The sequence below is a fragment of the Oenanthe melanoleuca genome, chromosome 5, assembly GCF_029582105.1.
Source record: "Oenanthe melanoleuca isolate GR-GAL-2019-014 chromosome 5, OMel1.0, whole genome shotgun sequence".
NCBI lineage: Eukaryota > Metazoa > Chordata > Aves > Passeriformes > Muscicapidae > Oenanthe > Oenanthe melanoleuca.
Genome location: NC_079339.1, coordinates 38,382,310 through 38,401,886, shown reverse-complemented (window position 1 = coordinate 38,401,886; position 19,577 = coordinate 38,382,310). Strand labels below are relative to the sequence as shown.

The window sequence follows — 19,577 nt, the reverse complement described above, 5'->3', positions numbered from 1 at the left end:
ACATGTGGAAATTGAAATCTGAGGCAGAGCATGATCACTGCTGAATAACTTATTATAGACTCACAGTGCCTGCTGTAGCTGCCTAAGCAGAAGGGAAGGAAGCAAAAAGGCAACAAGACACAGCAGTCAGGGAAGGTTCAAGCTCCAGAAACTTGACTGAGCTTAAAAAATAAAAAGTTAAACTAAGCTCTACCAGTGGGTGTGGAAGAAGTGACTCCTCACCCCCTTCCTCCCAGAGAAGGGCTCCCTCTCCCAATCAGGACCCTCAGCTCAGCAGCAGAGCTCTGTAATGGTCCAGATCCCACAGGGGATACTCAGAAATTTGGGGGCAAGGAGGAATAGCCTTAAGTTCTGGCCTGGCAACATGTCCAGCCCAGAAAGGAGAAGGAATGGAGGGAGCCTGGCAGGTCACTGCTGTGGGAGGTGATGCAAAGGGCAGAAAGTGCAAGGATGATCTTTGTCTGTGTAGAGGAGTGGTGACAAAGTGAGATCTCTGGTGGCTGATGAGGGAGACTGTGGGGCTCTCTGAGATGGGGGTGGAAGAGGGTTGGTAAAACAGTGATGTCCTGTTACCTGCTGTCCTTCTCTGCATCCCAAAGCTTTCCAAAAAATAACTGCAAGTGGTACTGAAGAGTTCCATGACATAGCAGAAGAACTCTCTCTTCTCCAGTCATGGTTAGGACATCTGTTTGTAACCAAGTTCCCCACCAGATGGCTGCAGGTGCCTGTCCCTGTGAGCACAGGTACTGTCTGGCACCCTCAGCACAGCTATTTCAACCCCCTGGCCTCAGCAGCCCTGGACCATCACCCTCCTCCCCACTGCTCCCAAATGGCCATGCCCTGGCTCAGTTGCCCCACCAGTGCTACCAGCCTTCATCCTAAGCCAGTGACACTGAGAGACAGACAGACAGCCACCAGAAAGCCCATTCCCTGCCCTCTTTCCCAAATCTGTGCACTAGCACCCCTCTTATTTCACACACACTGTGGCCTTTGGGCTGCCAGAAGTGCCATGACCAGGTGTCCCAGATGCCCTCCTTGCTGTGAGGACAAGGACTTGGGCACTAAGCCAGCCCCAATCCATGGACTGGTGGAACATCCCCTCCATCCCTCCCCTGCCTTGGAGATGCTCCTTGCTCAGGCAGGAGCTCAGAGCAGCACTGTCTGAGGTGTTTTGGGGTTTGGTTTCTCTTCACAGCAGTGGAAAACACATTGTCTTCCAGCTTGAGCTCCTTTTGCAGCCCCCACAGCATCAAGGTGAGCACTTCCTGCGGGTCTTTCTCCTCAGCTAAGGACAGGGTGGATGGAGCCTGTGCCAAGGGTGGGGGTGGCCTTTGAATCCTGCCTCCTTCTGGGGTCAGCCAGGAAGAAAGCTGCTGAGGGAAAAAGCACCAGCAGCTCAGCACAGATCTGAGTGATCAATACATCTGAGCTGTCACCTGCTCTGCTGCCCCTGGAAGGTGCTCTGGGGTGCCAAAGCAGTCTCAGTGGCTACAACAGGAGCTGGGAAGGGGTGCTGGGGGGTGCTGGGATGGGGCCATGCTGGAGCTCACCCCTCTTCCCACAGGGATGAGGTGAGAGGATGGCAAAGGGGAAAGGAACTGGTGTGGTTGTGGGGGACTCAGAACCCCTGTAGGACACTGTCCCCAGCCAAGGGGATCCACCAGGACACTGGTCCTCCCACACACCTGCTCCTCCTTGGGCTCAGCCCCAAGGTGGGTGATGTGCAAACTCCCAGAGCAGGCTGTGGGGTGTCCCTCCTGCTGCACTCCAGAACCCTCACTCCCTGGGAGGACAAGCCCCTTGCAGAGGCAAAGCCACCATCTGCTCTTCTCACCAGCACCCATCAGTGGGGTGGGATTAAAACCATGCTGGAGGAGCAGAAATGCCTTTATTTCACCCCCATCTCTCATCTGGAGGATGGTAAGAAAAGAGACACAGGGAAGTAAAAGCAGAGTGAGTCCTTTGGCTCACTTAATAGCATAGTGAATGTTTTCCCTTCACAGTAATCCAGGAAGGAAATAGCTAATTATCTGAGACAGGGCAAAATTTTATTTCTGTAAAAAAAAAACTTTAAAAATCATGTAGCAGTGCATCTCTTCACCTAGTTTATCTTTTCCTCTTTGCTCCCAAAACAGCCTGCAGTGTAGAGAGCATGGGGAGGCACAGCCTGTGGCAGTGCCATCTCTCCTGGGGCTGGTGGGAGAGGATTTTTGCAGAGAGAAGCCAATTAAGAGCTATCACTCAGGCAGGCATCAGCATCTGGGAAATCAGGAGCTTCACTGCCTCTCCTCTCACCACACATGCAGGCACCAGATCACTCTCCCACAGCCTCTGGTAGCCATGTGCTGGAACACACTGCTGGGGTGAAGCTGTCCCCATGGGGCAAGAGGACAAGTGGTGTCAGGAGGGGACAGGGCACGAGGTGGGGACACTCTGCAATTGCTCCCTCTGCTTTTGGGGACACAATACTTAACCAGTTTTCAGTATTTGCTGGCTTCATTTTTAAATAGATCTTGTTGCTTAATCAAAATGTCAGGCAGGATCAATCCCAGTTTCTCACAGAAGTCAAAGTGCAGAGAGTGCTGCCTTCTCCTGCCATGGAGAGCTGAGGGACAGTCTAATGGGCAAGGGGTCCCTTCTGCCACCCAGGCAGGCTCCCTGCCCAGACTCATGCACTTACAGAAAGGCCATGAAGATAAAGCTTCATTCTCAAGCACCTGAGTTTGGCAGGAGCGTGTGTCCATCCTGCCACAGCTCTCCTACCTGTCCCAGCAGTACAGCTACTGAGGTGATGGAAGAGGGATGGGGAGATCAGTAAAGGAAAATGCCAGGCTTGGGATGGAACCACACTAAGAGTTGTCAGGTGGGGGCTGGTCCAAGAAAGGTAAGACAGGTATTAATGGGCTGTGGATATTTTAGGAAATCAGTTGGACTGGAGGACAAGATCCTTGAGGGTCTATATGAGCATTGATCTTCCATATTTTCACTAGCAAGCTGGCATAGGAAAGAGGGGAGCCTTAGTGTCATTTGCTAATGAGACAAATTAGGAGGGTTTTGAAATACAGAAGAGTAGAGAAACTGGACTACCTTGAAGGCAGGAGTGGTGAAGATGGGATGAAATGCAGGGAAATGTGGTGAAGGGTTGCCAGCAGGAATTGCTGCAGCAGGCAGGGAGGTCCTCAGCTGGCAGCACCCAGGGAAAGGCCTGAGCCATTTCTCCAACATGAAAAAGGCAGATCTTATGTTTGGATAATTGGTTCAGCAAAAAATATTCATGAAGCATAATGGCAGGGCAGTGATGGGCCACAGCTGGACTCCAGAAGACATTTTCAGCCACAGAAAATGAGATGAATTCTAATGGAAAGGAGGCAGAGCAGGCAGTAGAAGAGCAGGGAACAGGACCTGGCAGTGGCTGGCTGGGACAGAGGCAGATGATTCCCCACAGATACCACTGGGCACAGGAGGAAGAGATTCTGTTTGAACAACTGAGTTGGCTTGGCTGCACTAGTTGCCTGTAGTCTGGACCTATGGAGGGAATTATGCAGGGGACTGATAAAAAAAATCCCTTTTCCCCTCTTTTCCTTCTTATCTTTTTTTCCCTCTGCACACAGATATTCTTGATAATGAATTGCTGCTATGCTTGTCAGCTCATGAGCAGTTTTGAATGGTGTCTCTGGCTTCTCTTATCTTCCTGCTGCTGCTACTTCTCCACTCTGATGATCCCAGCAAAGCACAGGAGCTGTCCTGTGAAATGCAACCCCTTTGCCACCTCGATGTGCTTTTGAGACCAACACTATTGCTCTTTGCACCAACAAACAAGTTGCCTGTGCAAAACCTGGAGGCAAAGCCATGCCTGAGCTAACATGTATCAGCTAAGTGCCCCAAAGCTTTGCTTGGGCATAATCAACTATTCCCACCTGGGCAAGCTCTGCTTCACTGCATTGCCCACCTTCCACATTCCCCCAAGGATACAAATGGGATGCCTTAGTGGCAGGGCAGAGGAGAGCCCTGAATTACAGGTAAGCAAAAGGCTGGTGCCCATGTGCTTTGCAGTCCCTCAGCCTCAGCTTTTCAGTTACCTTTTCATTTTCCTCTTTTCTGGGGTCAGTATTTAAAGGAACCTGTCTGTGAAGGAGTTGAGGTGACACCTGAGCTAAACCTCACTGCCCAGGTGCAAAGGGAGAGATTCACCATCTGGTAGCTGGCAGTGTTATGTGGAGCAGCAGAGCCTGCCTCAAACTCACCTTCCAGCACCAGCTCAGTGTGAGAGCAGCATGGCATTCACAAACCAAGTGCTAAAATCCCTCCCCCCCCATCCATTTAAGCTCTACTCAGCCACAACCAACATCAGTAATGAACAAGCACCTACCATTTGGTGGTGTCAACTGGCAGTGATCCAACATTACACCTAAACCTCTTCACCAGGGCTTCTAAAAAGTGTCTTGCAAAGGGTTGTGGAGGCCAGTACCCAGAAGAGGTTCATCCTGCAACTGGCCAGGTGTGATGCACACAGCACTCCCAGCTCAGGGAGAGTTGGGTGATGTGAAGCAGAAGCCATTCCTTCACCCTGCAGAGCACTGGGCCACACCACAAAGGCTCCCCCAGGCTCTCCTGAGGCCCACCTGCCCCCAGCAGCAGCTGGCCACCACCCCTTGCACTGTGTCATGCTGATGGATGCCCCAGCACACGACTCTGCAGTCAGGCACCGCCTGCCTCAGCTTCACAGCCACCCCAATAGGGCCCATGTTGGCACCCACTGTCAGCAAACCCACCCTCCCTGCTGCTTCCCTTGGCTCAGGCAAGGCAGGGAACACTCTGGGAGTCCTCCATCCATTTTCACAGCTGCTGCCACGACCACCACTGCTGCTGACAGCAGCTATCTCCAGCCTCCAGCAGTTTGGAGACATGGGTAATCTTTCCGGAGTAATTACCAGCTGACTCCCTCAGCGGAGCTCATGGATGAGTCCTCCCTGGCAGCTAATTACTTCAATTACTTCCCAACACAGAGCCCAGGGCTCTCTGCAGCAGCACACAGCCCTGCTTGGCAGCTCCCTGCTCCTTGTGTGCCTCCCTTCCCAAAGCAGCAAGAGCCCCAGAACCCCTGCTCTGGGACCACAGAGGACATGCTGCACTGGATGGGCAGTGGTGAGATCCCACCTTCACCAAGGACAAGGAGCTAAATGGGTTCTTAAGCCATGCCCCAGATGCTGGTTTAACATGGCTGCCCCACCACAGGACAACCTGAGCACCCCTTTTTCCTGCAGGCTGCTGCAGCCCAGTCCTGTTCCTGACACAATCTGGCTTCACTCCCTGTGAGCCTCCTAAGCAGAGGAGCCCTATGCTAGACAGCTCTGCTGAGCTTTCTTCTGCACCTCACAGTGACAGGTTCCAAAGACCTTAAGGAAAAACAAGTTATTTGTGAGCAAGTTTGGGAGGAGGAGGTGGGGCAGAGCAGGGGCATGGATTTGGGACAGACACACCACAAGTGTTATGGCATCTCCTCTTAACATGGTCACCAAAGCTCATAATGCCCTGTCAAAGGCCTGAGAGTAAGACAAGATTCAGTCCTGCTGACCTTGTAAATGCAGAGCTTGGGAATCTCTCCCCCCACATCTATAGGTTGCTTTGATTTTGACAACTTCCTGGGAAGCAAGACCAGGTACTGCAGTTGTCACAGTAATATCAGGCAGCCCTAGACATCCTACAGCTCAGTCCTGCACAGCCATGCTGACAGACACCACAGGAGAACTCACACACTGAGGGGATGAGGGTTTTTGGAGTCTGGCAGAGACCTTCTCAGCCTTATACCTCAAGATGCTCACAGGGCAGAGGTGCAAACAGCTGGTTTCAACCTCCCAGTACACCACCACCACTTCAGGGTAGGACCACCAACATCTCAGACATTGTCTCTGCATCCCTGCTGCCACACAGGGCTGTGCACACTGGGTTATCTCCAGCCTTGCATCTGTTCTGGAAGGCAAGCCTTAGGCTCTTACCAGGGAGAGCACAGCTCCAGGCCTCCAGAGCAGCAGACACTCCCCCCCAGGAACCAGAAGATGATCTTCTCAGGAGCATGAATTGAGGGGCACACAGGCTCTCCCTGCCCACTAGACAGTTTTTGGAAAGCAGAGAGGGAGGGGAAAGCCTTGCCTAGAAATCATGCAGTGAGAGTGAGACACCACACAAGACTAGGAGTGGAAGAGTCTTTATTGCTTTGGTTTCTTACAAGTGAGACACACACATCCATGTTGCTTGCAGCACAGCACAGGGGATGCAGGGACACTGGGCACACAAGTTGCAGTTTCTCTGCATTCTCCTAGACATCAAAGAGAGACCCTAGAAAAGTAAGGCAGCTGCCAGCTGAGAGAATAAAGGTTTGTATGAAAAGTTTATTGCTATAAGACCTGAAAGTCAGAGACTCCAGAGCCTGCAAGACACTGACTGCTATCTTAGCATTCCCAGCATACAGATTACAGTAAGGACACAAACAAGTCCCCTCAGGTACCAGCCTCTGCTCCCTCTAGGAAAGATCAGGGCAGCCAGAGGCAGGTATCAAAAGCCAGAGCTTCACTCATTGCAAGTGAAGCTTTTATTCTCCTTAGCTGGGAAAAGCCCAGACCAACGACGCTCCCTATGTAAACCTGAGCACTCCCCAAACTTTTGCCCACCTACAGCTGAGCCAGTACTACTCTGCTCACTGATGGGATGCTAGGCACGTCCATGCTCATCCTGCACATCCACATTACTCGTTCAAGCAACTGCCTGGGGCAGAGAGACTTTCACGTCCTCCATCTCATGAGGCCCAGCAGCATCCCATGACACAGTACTACCTCCCTTGCTCATTCTCCAAGCACAAAGAGAGGAAAATTATCTGGCCCCTTCCTTGGGATACTCAATGCCTTCTCCTTCCACTCCTCCAGCCTCTGGGAATAGGCACTGTGAGGATGCTCCCATACCCGATTGAACCACACAAAAAAGAAAGCCAGAGACTAGGAACAAAACAAAACCAAACCAGAACAAAAATTAGCAAGGCCCCAACCTGGGCACGGCACCAGAGAGCCAAAGGGCACATCAGCAGAGGAGCTGTGGCCAAGGCAGCCGGCACTCAGGCATCCACCAGCGTCAGCCCGTCGTGCAGGGCACGCTTCCACATGTAGTAGGTGGAGCGGGCCGTGAGCGGGAAGCGGGCACTGAACTCCTTGTAGGTTGGGAAGGTCTTCGACTCAAAGCGCTGCTGCAGGAACAGCTTGGCCTGTGCCTTGAACTGGGCAGTGGCGATCACATCCATCACGAACATCCGGCTGTTGGCTCTCTCCGACACGGCACAGCCCGGAACGCTGGTGTGGCACGGCACGGCAGGCACCGGCTTATCTATGTGCTTGGTGGCCACCTCCAAATGGCTCTGTGGTTTAAGACCTGGCTCTGCTCTCGGAGGTGCCAGGGAAGCCACACGGTTCAGTGGCAGGCTGGAGCTGCTCCAGGGCAGGCGATGCTGCCAAATGGTTTGGCCACTGCCCTTCCAAAACCAGTAGGCTGTGGAGGAGAGAGACGGATAGCGCAGGCGGTACTTGCAGAAGGGCAGCTGCCACTGCTGGACCTGCCTCCTGGCCGCATCTCGCAGCTGCTTCCTCCAGCACAGAGAAGGATGGAGCTGCAGGAGACTCCTGGATGCTGGCCGGTCTCCATTCCGTCTCTTCCTAATAGGCACACTGCTTGGCTTCTGCAGGAATGGCTTTCCTATAGCTACAGTTTTCTGGTTATCCAAGGGTGACTGAGGGTGTTTGAAGTTGGGGTTCTCCTTGATTGCTTTTCTTCGCCAGTTATAGTAAGTGGACCTGGAGATGCCAGGGAAGCTGCGTTTGAAGCATCTGTAAGGCACCAGAGTGTTCATGGAAATGCATTTCTCCAGGTAGGATTTGGCTCCTTGCATAAAGATTCCTGCTTGAATGGGATCTAGGGAAGGACTTGAGGATTTTAAGCTCCCCTGAGGATTTGCTGGCTCATTCACATCAGCCTTTCTTGGGACAACCCTGTGAAGTTCCTGCAACCTGTGGGCCTCAGACAGAGCAGAGGCATCACCGTTGACCATGCTCTGCATCTCATGCTTCCAGGCATAGTACGTGGATCGGGAGATTTCTGGAAACATCTGTCGGAAGTGCTGGAGGGGGATGACATTGCCCTCCTGAAAGCAGGACTGCAGGAAGTGTTTAGCTGCAAACCTGGCAGCCGCTTTCTGCCGGTGCTCCCGAGACTGGCGCTTCCAGCGGTAGAAGGTGCTCTTGGTAATGCTGTAGCGGTCACGCAGGTTGGAGTAGGTCAGCTGGGGGTCACTGTTCAGCAGCTCAAGGGTCTTCATGGGCTGGACAGGAGGCTCTGGTGAAGGCACTGTGGGTTCCAGCTCCTCCAGGCCAACCACAGCCACAAAGTACTGCGCTTTGAAGACCTGCCGGGAGAGCTGCTGCCCCGACCACATGATGTGCAGCGTGGAGGTTCGTGGGCCACACTTCCTGGGCCGGATGAGCCGGTTAAAATAGGGTCGGATCTTCAGGTTGCTCATGGGATAGATGGAGTAGATGTTACACTGCAGTACTGAGGCAAGAGCATAGACGTGCCACATGTTGGCAAAGGTGCCAGGAAAACAGGTAGCTTTGATATCAGCATCAAAGATGGCTTCCAGGATAGCCATGGGGAGGCTGGTCATCTCCGGGGTCTCCTCCGTGCAGAGGGAGTAGCGGGCAGCCTGCAGCATCACTTTGGAATCAATCATGCCATTCAAGTAGTATTGTTTGTGCAGCAGCATCTCCACCACAGTACGCACCTGCAGCTCCAGGCTGAGGCTGGGGTTGCCCCAGAGCAGCACACTGGCAGCCTCAAAGAGGCGGTTTCCCTCACCTTTGCAAACGAGGGGCAGCATGTTACTTGGGGCATCCTCAGGATAGAGGCTCCTGGCTACCCGGTCAACCTCCAGCTCCTCTTGGAACTGACTCCCACAGTAGCCAGGTAGGGAAAAAGATGACAAGGTCCTCTCTGCCTCCAGCGCAGCACTGGTAAGGCCCTCCAGACCAAAGCATTCGGTGGCTTCCTGTAGCTCCTGCAGCACAGACTGCACCAGCTGGTGCCTCTGGATCATCCTGAAGGATGGCAAATAGAAAGAAGTTACTGGAGATGAAGTGCACACTCCAGACAGGCAGCGGCCTGGCCTCCAGGTCCAGTTCCTGCCCAAAGCACAGGATGCAGGAAAAAGGTAAAGGAAAGGCCACCATGCACATTTGAAGGACAAAAGAGGAAGCCTGGGTCTTCCCCAGGCATAACTGGGAGCGGGACATGAGCTCAGCTTGCTCACCAGTGACCTCCTGTGGGCAGCACATATGGCACACAGCCTCCACTTGTCAAAGCAAAACTAAGGGAGTGACTGCACCCATGGGACAGGAAGCCAGGTCACCTCCTACAACTGCATGCCTGGCTTTGGCCTGGCATCACCCCCACACCCACCTCTCTCACTAGTAGTTTCATCATTTCCATTTTACTACTCCCCTACCAGCACCCAGAGAGAAAAGTTTCCCTCAAAGGGAAAATGTTCATCATTTCTGCAAGAAAGGACCACAGAACCACCCTGTGTGGGGCCATGGACACACCTGGCTCAAGCTGTTCAAACTCAACAGAAGGGGTAAGAAGCTTGCCCTCTCCCTCAGAGCAGGGCACTGCATCTGCACCCACTGCATGCACCAAAAACTGTCACAGAACCTGGGATGGAAGTGACAGAGCCAGCCCAAGACACAGCTACTGCTGCATGAGCCGACACTAGGTGTCACTTGCTGCTCAGCCAACACACACCACCAGCTAAAGAGAAGGCACAAAAGGAGAGCTTCTAGAGCTACCAGGCAGGAGGCAACCCAAAAGTACAGGCAGAGTGCAAGCACTGAGTGGGTATTTCAGAGTCTTTAGAGCGTGCTCCTCCCTGCCTGAGCCGGTCCCAGTCCTGTCCTACCTTCCCCCCTCCACATGCCAATTCTCACTCATGATATACAAAGAGTCAAACCTGCACTGCCCTCTTTGTTCAGCTTTTGGATTCCTATGTGGTTCTGTCCCCACCACTCCCAGGGGCTTTCATAATGGCTGCACAGCTCTTAGCTCCAGCTTCATCAGCACAGCCCTCTTCAGCATCCTTTCACTGCCAGCCAGCTCAGGCCTCTTCCCCAGCCAGCCTACTCTCTCCCTCTTGAGCCAGGTTCCTCCCAGGGACCACAGCACCTCACTCAAGAAGCCAAACCTCCTTCATTTTCTTCTAAGCTTCATTCTCATATCATGTGCAATATGTACAGCATCACTTTGCAGCCTGCTCAGCCAGAGCTCACCTTCTCTCCACACTTCACAGGTGTCACTGTGCACTCACAGCTCTGTGGGTACATGAGGAACAGCAGAGGCAGGAAAAGCAGCAGCTCTACAGTAAAGGAGATGTCCTTCCTGAACTCTCCCAATTTTCAGCCCTGCTACAGATATGTTTATTAGTGCTATAACATCTATGGCCTCCAGCCATGACCAAACCACATGAGGTGCAACAGAATCACACAGACACATACGAGCTCTTCATCAGGAGGAGGCTCTGTGCTGCTGCTGCCACAGCTGCCCCTTGCCTTTAATCACAGGTAGTCACAAATTGCATCCCTTCCCCTGCTCCAAACTCCTCCACAATCTCCTGCATGTCAGAGGCCAGAACATTCTTACAGCTGCTCCCACAGGGCATCAGTTACTAGAGACAAACACAAGAGAATACACACAGCTGTGATGCAGGGAAGACAAACTAGTCCTAAAATCCTGGTGTGAGAAGGTGTGGATTTGCCACTTCACGTCTGCTATTTTCCTAGAATTTTGTAGAAATTTACAGTAGTTTATAGAAATTTTGACTAAGTCTATGTTGAGTGACATGAGCTGAAACAAAGGCACAACTCAGGACAACTATAGGGCTGACAGAGCCCAAGTCCTCCTTGTCTGTGGTCTGTCAAATGCTTTAGGGATCAGCCATCTCCCCTTGCAGCAGCCAAGGTCTGCTGAGCACTGTCCCACCTGAAGAGCCAGGAAAGGCAAGACAGACTTTTTACACCCTAGAGCGGGTGAGGACATAGTTGACATAGGCTAGAAAGCATCAGCAACAACCTATTTCTATCCTAGTGGGCATTTCCCACCCTCTTATAGACTGGGGGAGATAGAGAGAGGGAGACCTGGAAGCACAACTTAATGGCCATTAATCCTTTTCTCCAGCAATAAATCCACAGCCTCAATGTCACTGTCAGCTCCTGCTGCCCAGAGCAATCTAAGGCAAAACCCACAGCTGAATCAGCAGCAGGGAGTTCCTGGGGCAGGTGGAGAGGGGCTTGGGTAAATCAGAAGCAGAAGTCAGACAAGCTGGGGGGTTTGGTTCATGGCCAGATCAAACCCAGCAGCTCTCAGCAGAGGACTTGATGCAAAGGGAACACTTCTCCCTGCACAGCCCCAGGGAAGCATGCTGAACACGGCAGACAAGTGTTCACTAAACCACCTCAGCACCAAGAGGTAAGTAACTAAGGGAGCTTTTTGCTGCTGATAAAGGTTTTACCTAACCTGGCTGCTTTTGCATTGTAACAGATAAGGAAACAGTTGCAGGTCACATTCCCTCACCTAAACTGATGGCTGGTGGCATCCAGTAGTGCAAGTTCCCCTAGCCAGTCCCAAAAAATACTCCCACCAGCAGGAATTCAGGAGACTTCAGCCCCAGCTGCCCAGGACCCCTGGTGCCCCAGAGGAGCAGGGGTGTCCATCCTCCCCAGCGCACCTGGGTTAAGTGGCTCACTTCCCAGCCCCAGCTGTGGGGTCAGGCCACCCCAGAGGGAAAGGCTCTCATTTGAGAGAAGGACATTTGAACCACAGGGACCGTACAGCAGGAGCACAGAAGTGTGGAGCTGTCTAGAAATATCACCGGAGCAGCTCCAGCGATGAGCGGCAAAGGCAGCAGGATGCCTGCTCCATCCGCCAACATCCACATGTCCACCGAAGCTCACACACGGAACGTCGCTCACCGGGGGAGGGAAAAGCCTCAGACCCACCTTAACCTAGGCCGAAGCGCTGCAGCCAAGCCCGGCTCCGTCCGCCCCTCGGGCGGGGGCACGGAAAGCCTGACAGACACCCGCAGCCCCGGGCACCGCGCTGCTCGCGGCTCTCCCGAGGCGGCGGAGGCGGCTCTGCGCGGCTGCCCCGCGACAGGCACGGCCCCGCACCCGGGTGGGAGCACGGGCGGCCGCTCCCCTCGCCGGGAGACAAAGGGACACACAGCCCCGGGCCGGGGGAGAGGCCGCCGGTGCCCAGGCAGCTGCCGAGCGCAGACCGAGGGCAGGACGGGACGGGACGCCCGGGCGGGGATGGTGCCGCCACAGCGGGACACCCGCGGGTTTGGAAGGGATGCCGAGGAGCCGCGGCCCCGACGGCGCCCAGCACGGCTCCGCACTCACCTGACTCCGCGGGTCAAGTCACGCCCAGCCCGCGCCCCGGGCCGCCCCGCACCTTTAAGGGCGGCGGCAGGAAGCGGCGCGGAGCCGCGGCCGCCCCGGTGCCAGCCCCGCAGTGACCCCCGGGAGCGGGCGGCCGCGTGCGGCGCCGGGCCGGGCCGAGCCGGGCCGGGCCGCCCCTCCCCTCCCCTCCCCGCCGGCCCCCGCCCTCCCCTCCCCCGCCAGGAAGCGGACCATCCCCGCGGCCCCGGCCCAGATGAAAGCGGAGCGGGCCGGGGGTCACTTCCAAAGCTAAAGTGATAATGGCCATTGTGCCGCCGCCGCCGCACTTAAAGGGCCCGCCGCCTCGGGCCGCCCTGTCCCGCTGCGCCCCGAAGCATCCCCGGGCTCGCAGCCCCTTGGCGAGTGGCGGAGCCCACGGGGACCACGGCGTGGGAGCTGGGCGCCCGCGTGGGGCACCCATCGTGTCCCACTCGGAGCAGGCAGGTCCCAGGAGGGTGTCACTGCAGTCCCAGCGTTGGCACAGCCTATATGTGTGTTTGCTCCTTCCTCCTGGCTTGCTCCTGACGAGGCCACGGTCCTTCTGCCCCACTAGCCCTTTCTCTCTCCTTCCCAAGTGGTGCCCCTTTCACCAACAAGGCCAGGCTGGTGGGACCCCTGGGCTCCTAAGGCAGACAAAGCTGCCCGTCAAAACCTTCTCATTTGTCAAATGACAGAAACCTTTTCCCTTGGCCTCAGGTCTGGGCAGCCTCCTGGACAGCCTTATATCTGCCTGCGGGTGCCTGGGCCCTCAGTGGAGCTCTCCTTCTCCCTATTATCTCTGCCCTGCTGTGTCCTCAGCCTAATCTCGGGGCCAAGATCCCTCTCCTTAACTCCTGCTCTCACAATGGCTTCATCCTGTCTCTTGGGCATCACGTGAGGCTGTGCAAACAACCAGCACATCAGGCACCTCTCTCCAGCATCGCTCCAGCACTGCTAAGCTGGCAACATCACCTCCACCCTCTTCACGTGTCCAGAACTCTAGAGCTTCCTCCAGTACCTGTTTCATCCCAACCTACACCACCCCAAAACAGAAGCCCAAGGAGCCCATTTGGTCTTGGGTGTGAGGCCTGGGTGCATTTTAATGACAGGGGTCATAGTTTGGTCAAGAGGTAAGAGCTGGGATCTTCACTAACTGTGTCGGTGCCTCATGTCCCCTGTGTGTGTAGCTCTGGTTGCAGGCAGTATCTAATTTCCTCTCCTTCTCCCCAGCCTGGGGACCAGCTTGAAACCTGCCACAATTGCCCCCAAACCCAGTGAGGGGCACAAAGTAACTCCTGATGCCAGAGAAAGCAAGGGTTTCCTGCCCTGCATGCCTCTGCCCTTGGGCAGCCTCCCTGTGTCACTCATTTATGGTGCAGCATTTGGCAATGAGAGGGCAGGAGGGCTCAGAAACACCATGTATAGGATCCCTGTGCAATTCAGGAAGCAACTAAACACATGTTTCAAAGGGTAAATGTGTCCAGCTGCCTCTCCTGCTGCCTTCCCTTCCACCGCAGTCCAGGGGCAAGCATTGCCACACAAACCAAGGCATACCTTCACTGCCCAGAAGCACATATCCCAGAGCATTTTTTCCCACTTCTCTTGTCTCACATTTGATCCTAGGAATGCAGAGGGAGGCCAGGCAAGGAGGGTTCCCTGGAAGCTGTGGACTGGCTGCTTGAGAGTCCTCCCAGCCTCAATTAGGTGACACTGAACTCTGGCCTTCAGGACTCAAACAGGTCTCTCTCACTGGACACAGAGAAGCTACAGGGCAAGGAAGAGAGACCTAAACCATTCCCTGATGAGCTTTATCCCCTTCAGAAAAACTTTCAAAGCCAGCTCCACTTTCTCTATTGACCTGTCCAGTCCTGGCTCTTTTCCCCTCTGGCAGGCTGCTGTTCATATCCACAGCTGCTAAGCTTCCCTTCCCATCCTTCATCCTTTTAACTTCTTCGGTTGCAAATGCAAAGTAGTGCTCACAGAGCAGTGAGACACTGGTAAATGCCAGAGTCAGCAGGGTCAGTGATTAACATAGGAGCTGGAAAACACACAAAGAGACAGCTTGGGCAGTTCTGTTATGCAGATGACTGCACACACTCCCTTCCAGCTTATAAACAAGTAGTTAGCATTTTTCTGTTCCTTGGAGGAGTTCAGTGGGGGACCAGAGTGCTTCCTGCTTTGGTGCAGGATGCTTCAGCATTACAGCCATGGAGACCTTTGCAGTTTAGCTATGGCTGCCAGCAGCTTTTCTGTCTGCTGCGTTTTAACCTGCCTGCTTGCAGCCCATCTCTCCCAGCCAGGGCTCAGAGAAAAGGTGCAGAGATGTCCAGCTGTGGGGGGTCTCCAGGCACCAGACATGCTGTAAGGCAGGTTTTACTGCTCCAAGTTTTGAGTCCTCCCAGGTTAAGAGCAACCTCTTTGTTCAGCAGATGGAATTCTTGTTGACTTGAACCTCATGAAGAAGGATGTATCAAGGACTTGGTGCTGAGTTCTTGTATAATAAGACAGGGCTTGCTCTGGTTCTGTCACTGGCATGTGACAACCTTGACAGTGCCACACATGGGGACAATATTTAAACACTCAGCTATCCACCCCATCAGGAAAGTTCCCTAGTCCCACCTAGGGGATGTCCAGGAGTGGAGGGAGTCAGAACACCCTACCTACTGCAGGGCTGTCCATGGGTGGACCAGACAAGACTATTCAGATAGAATGGGATGTAACTGAAACATTGGGCAGTCAAATGCCATTTGGGGCAGGTACAACTGTGGATCAGTTGCCAAAACCACTTCTGAAGCTGGAAAATGTTGACCCATACTATTTTATGACCCATTTATGACCTATACATAGGGTAAATTGACATGTCCATCCTCTTAGAGCCATTGCTGGTGCCTGGTTCTGTTTTTCCCACTTTTCTCCCTCCAGAGCACTGCAGAATTTGAATCTCTCTGGGAAATCAGGGGAGCTGGGACTGTAGAGGGACAGGTGGAAATGAGAGCATGGGAGCTTCTAGGAGGGTCCTAAGTGTCTACTGTCTTGGCTGCTTTCTCTCCAGTGCCTGGCACTGCTCCACAACGAAAGAGCAATGAGCAGAGCTTGTAGCCTGAACTGGCAACATAAATCGGGTTGCTGCAGCTGCAATATGCCCACCAGTTGTAGGGAGAAAGAAGTTCAAGGGGTTCTGGTTTGATATTGCCCAATAGAGACCTGGAAAACATGGAGTTCACTACAATTTTTGTGGTAACTTGTTTACTGTGAGTGACAGAAGTCCTGTTTTGGCATTCACATTATCTGGTATTTTTCATTCCCAGGACCTGAAACCACCTTTGAACCCACTGCCTCATGTCTGTGCTGAAGCCCTGAAAGTGATGCTCAGAGAGAGCAATGGTTGGGCTCTGCAGAGAAGCCCTGTGAGCTCTGGTCTGTGCATGCCCAGGACCATGCTGGACACCAGCAGACAGGTCTGCTCAATCACATTGAAAGGAAAGTAACAAACTATAGGAAGTTTTCAGCCAGGAGTGGCTGAACTGGAGTGATTGAATTATAAATAGGAGATTATGAGAGGAAAAAATCTATTTAGTGGTGCTGAAGTGAGAACTGGCAGGCAGGGATATTCAAGTGCATCAACCTCAGCAAGAGAGAGCAGTTAACAGGAGTGACTTCAGCTAAGAAAAAAGGGGCAACACAGACGCCAGAAGTATTTGGCCTGAACTTTAAGACAACTTAAGGGCAAGGCCCAGTCAGGAATTTCATCTCCCAAGGGAAGTGGGGAGCTTGCCTACACATTAGATTCCACTTTGGACAAGAGACTGGAGGCCCCTAAGTCTCTCCCACACCATATCGTCCTCTTCCTTTGAATTGAATCAGAACTCAGGATCATTCTCCAGCTCCCATCAGTGCCACCCCCTTCCCATCCTGCAGAGAACACCAAGGGATCTCATTGCTGTTCTCCCGTCTCCAAGTTAAAATAACTCTTTGTGGGACCAGGGGACATCAGTGATGTCTCCTGAGAGCCACTCCCTACCTCTCTCCCAGTGGTTATTGATTCCCAGCTCATCTTCTGGGTCATGGTTAGCACTGACCAGTCCAATGTACCAGGACACACAGGACAGCTGGTCTGCCTTCCCCCTGCCCTGAGGTACCAGAGCCTTGACAGTAGGTCTCATCTCTAATTCACCTCTGCTCATCTTGAGACTCTTTTCCCTTCTGGTTTCTGTCCAACTGGGCTCCCTTTTTCTTCCCATTCTGTGAGATGGGAGAGAAAGTTTGAACTTGGTGTTGGCACTGTGCTCTTGCCCCACAAGGCCTCTGTGAGGCTCTCAGGTGCACATGAGGAAGTTAATTGTGAAACAGCAAGTGAAGTACCATAGCACTGAGCAAGGACTAGGAATCCTGGCTGCATCCTGGGTCCTGGCCATAGGTGGGAGAGTGGGGGAGAGCCTGGGAACTGAAGGAGATTCAAAGTCAAGATCAAAGCATTTCCCTCTGAAGCCCTAACACTCTCCTTCCCTCCCACTTGCACATAAAAGCACTCTGCCCTCAGCGGGCTCTCCTCTGGGGAGGGTGGGTGGAGGAGGGGGTCCCTTTTCCCCCTTTGTTTTTTTCCTGTGTTACTAATAGTTCTTCTCATAGGTGAAATGCTGAAAATCCTTGACCTTTCCTCCCCCATGCCTGCTTCTTACCCAGATCCAAAGGGCCCAAAACCGTTTGGATGACTTTGAGTTCATGGCATACCTGGCTTGCTTTGGGGGTGTTACCAGCCAATGCCTGCGTGGGGGAGATGCAGCAAGCAAAGCCTTTGAAGTGTACAGTAGAAAGACACTAGAGGCAAAGCACAAGGAAGGAGGATTGAAAAGAAAGCAGAGCAGTTTGGCCCACAGGAGGGGGAAAGGCTAATTAAGACACAGAGTGTGGAGAAGGGAAAAGGCAGAATCATTAAGATATCACAGCAGGAGCCCGTGGTGCGGCTCCATGGAGGTTTAAGCCATGCTGAGCCTGGCCTCTGCTGTTTGCTCCCCCTTGGTTTCCCATTCCCACCCTCTGCTTTGGGGTGGCACAGGACTGTGAGGGACTCTGTCAGTTCAGCTTGCTGATCCACCTGAAAATTAGCTGGTTTAGTTCACACCCAAATATAGACAGAGCTGAAACTCAGGATGGGAGTTTTCATTACCCTTCCTTATTAATGGTCTGACAGAGGGCCAAAGCTCATAGGTGATCCCATACTAAAGAAACTGCAAGCTCTGGTGAGGACAGGTACCTATGAGGAGACCAGAAATGGGAAACATGGGCAGGAAATGGTGGATTCAGTTTTGGAAAGCCCAGGAAGGGGATAATCTTCTGGTAGTGCTTCATTACGCAACATCACACAAAGCCAGCAGCATTAAGAAAGACCTGGGAAAGAGGGAAAGCAAGCTACAGATTCAAGGCTGCAGCTTTGTTTCTTTCTGTGATGACAGAAGCTGCTGCTTACTTCAGAGAACACCCAGGACCACTTACCACACAAAGGCAGCAAAAGACGGGTTTGTCAGGCTTCTCCCTGCATCCCAGCTACAGGCTAGCAGGCAGAGAGGGACCACAGGCAAATGGAAACACAGAGGGGCAATGGGGAAAAACGTGAGCCAGGGCTGAGAGGACAGGGATGCAGAAGGATCTGGCTTCCTTCACTGGTCCAGGGCATGCAAAAATGCATGGAACAGACAGGGGAGGGTGGGGGATGGGATGTTTCACACCTAGCAAGCAGGAGCAGATGGGGATGCAGTTAAATACCACAAGGAATCAACTTGCACTGCCTCAAGGAGCCCAGGACCTAGCAAGCCAGGCCCAGCTCTTGCTTCCTTGGATTCATGGCATACACTTTGATGACAGGTTAGCAATGCAGAGGAGGTTTCTCTTGGGTCTGTAGCTAGTCAGGGAGCTGAGATACGGCTCTTCACTGCAAACAGACCCATAAAACTCTGCTCAAGTTGTGATTCCCCAGTCCTTTCCCAAGCCCTGCCCCCAGGCACACACTGAAATGGCCATGGTGTTTGCTGGGGGAGAAACGTGAGAAGTAGAGCTGGAGTGCTGTAAAAGATGTAAATGTTTCTGTGCTGACAGCAGCTGAGTGTCTAGGGCACAGCCTCAGAGGGGGGTGGAGAGGCACCGAGAAAGCACTTCTCTTTTGTTCTTGATCTTGGCTGCCTTAAGAGGGTTCCCAGGAAAAATCGTGAAGCTGATACGCCAAAGGGAGCTCACAGCGTGTGCTTTATCAGGTGGAGGTCGTGGGGTGCCAGTGACAGAACAAAGGGCAGGGAGAAGGAAGAAGTAGGAGGGCAGGCTTGGGATAGACAGTTGTGGCCATCTCATCTCTGTGTTAGATCCTCTGACTCCTCTGATACTGGAAAGCCATTTCATCAGTCGAGGAAGGAAGGGAAGAAATATCCCCTCATCATAAAGTGGACAACAGAGCAAAGGAGTGAGTTCAATCCTGGTAAGCGCTGACAAGGTGACACACACAATTGCCACAGCTGCAGTACTGCCCCATGAGAGGATGTGACTGCCTAGGAGCCACCATCACCCAGGTCTGATGCAACAGCTGAGGAAAAAAACCCCATGATTCTTTTAACATAAAAGTTAGTCATCACTGAGATCAGGTTTTCACAGGGCTGATCTCTGCCCTCTGGAGCTTAACCTTTAGGTATGACTGATAGCATTGTGAATTCCAAAAGAGCTGAGAGAAGGGAGATGAGGGCAAGGAGAAAGGGACACTGCTTAAAGACAAGGCCATTTGCTGAGGAAACACACTGATGTGTCTTCTTTCATCCCTGAGAGCATATACACTGATTTTGTGAAGTATGAATTATCGGTACCACTAAGCAGGTAGCAGCAGAGCAAAAATGAAGGAGATGAGGATGAAGCAAGAGAAGAAGAGCTGGGAGGCAGGGAACTGGCAGGAGAACAAAACTACTAGGCATATGGGAAGAGGGACCCACAGGGTACATGCAGAAGCCCAAAGGCTCTGCAGAAGAAATGGCATCAACAGGATGGTAGGTGAGAGACACACTAGTAAAGAAGGCATGACAGCTCCTAGCATCTCTCATC

The 19,577-nt window shown here is 53.1% G+C and overlaps 1 protein-coding gene across 1 annotated transcript; it reads right to left on the bottom strand.

Annotated features, from left to right (window-relative positions):
- Positions 1-6,190: 6,190 nt before the first annotated feature.
- On the bottom strand, positions 6,191-12,595 carry VRTN (vertebrae development associated). The gene is made up of 2 exons (XM_056493154.1): positions 12,483-12,595; positions 6,191-9,131 (listed from the first exon to the last, which is right to left on the bottom strand). Exon 2 carries the CDS (start codon positions 9,128-9,130, stop codon positions 7,106-7,108), a length of 2,025 nt encoding a protein of 674 aa, XP_056349129.1. The 5' UTR covers position 9,131; positions 12,483-12,595; the 3' UTR covers positions 6,191-7,105.
- Positions 12,596-19,577: the final 6,982 nt, after the last annotated feature.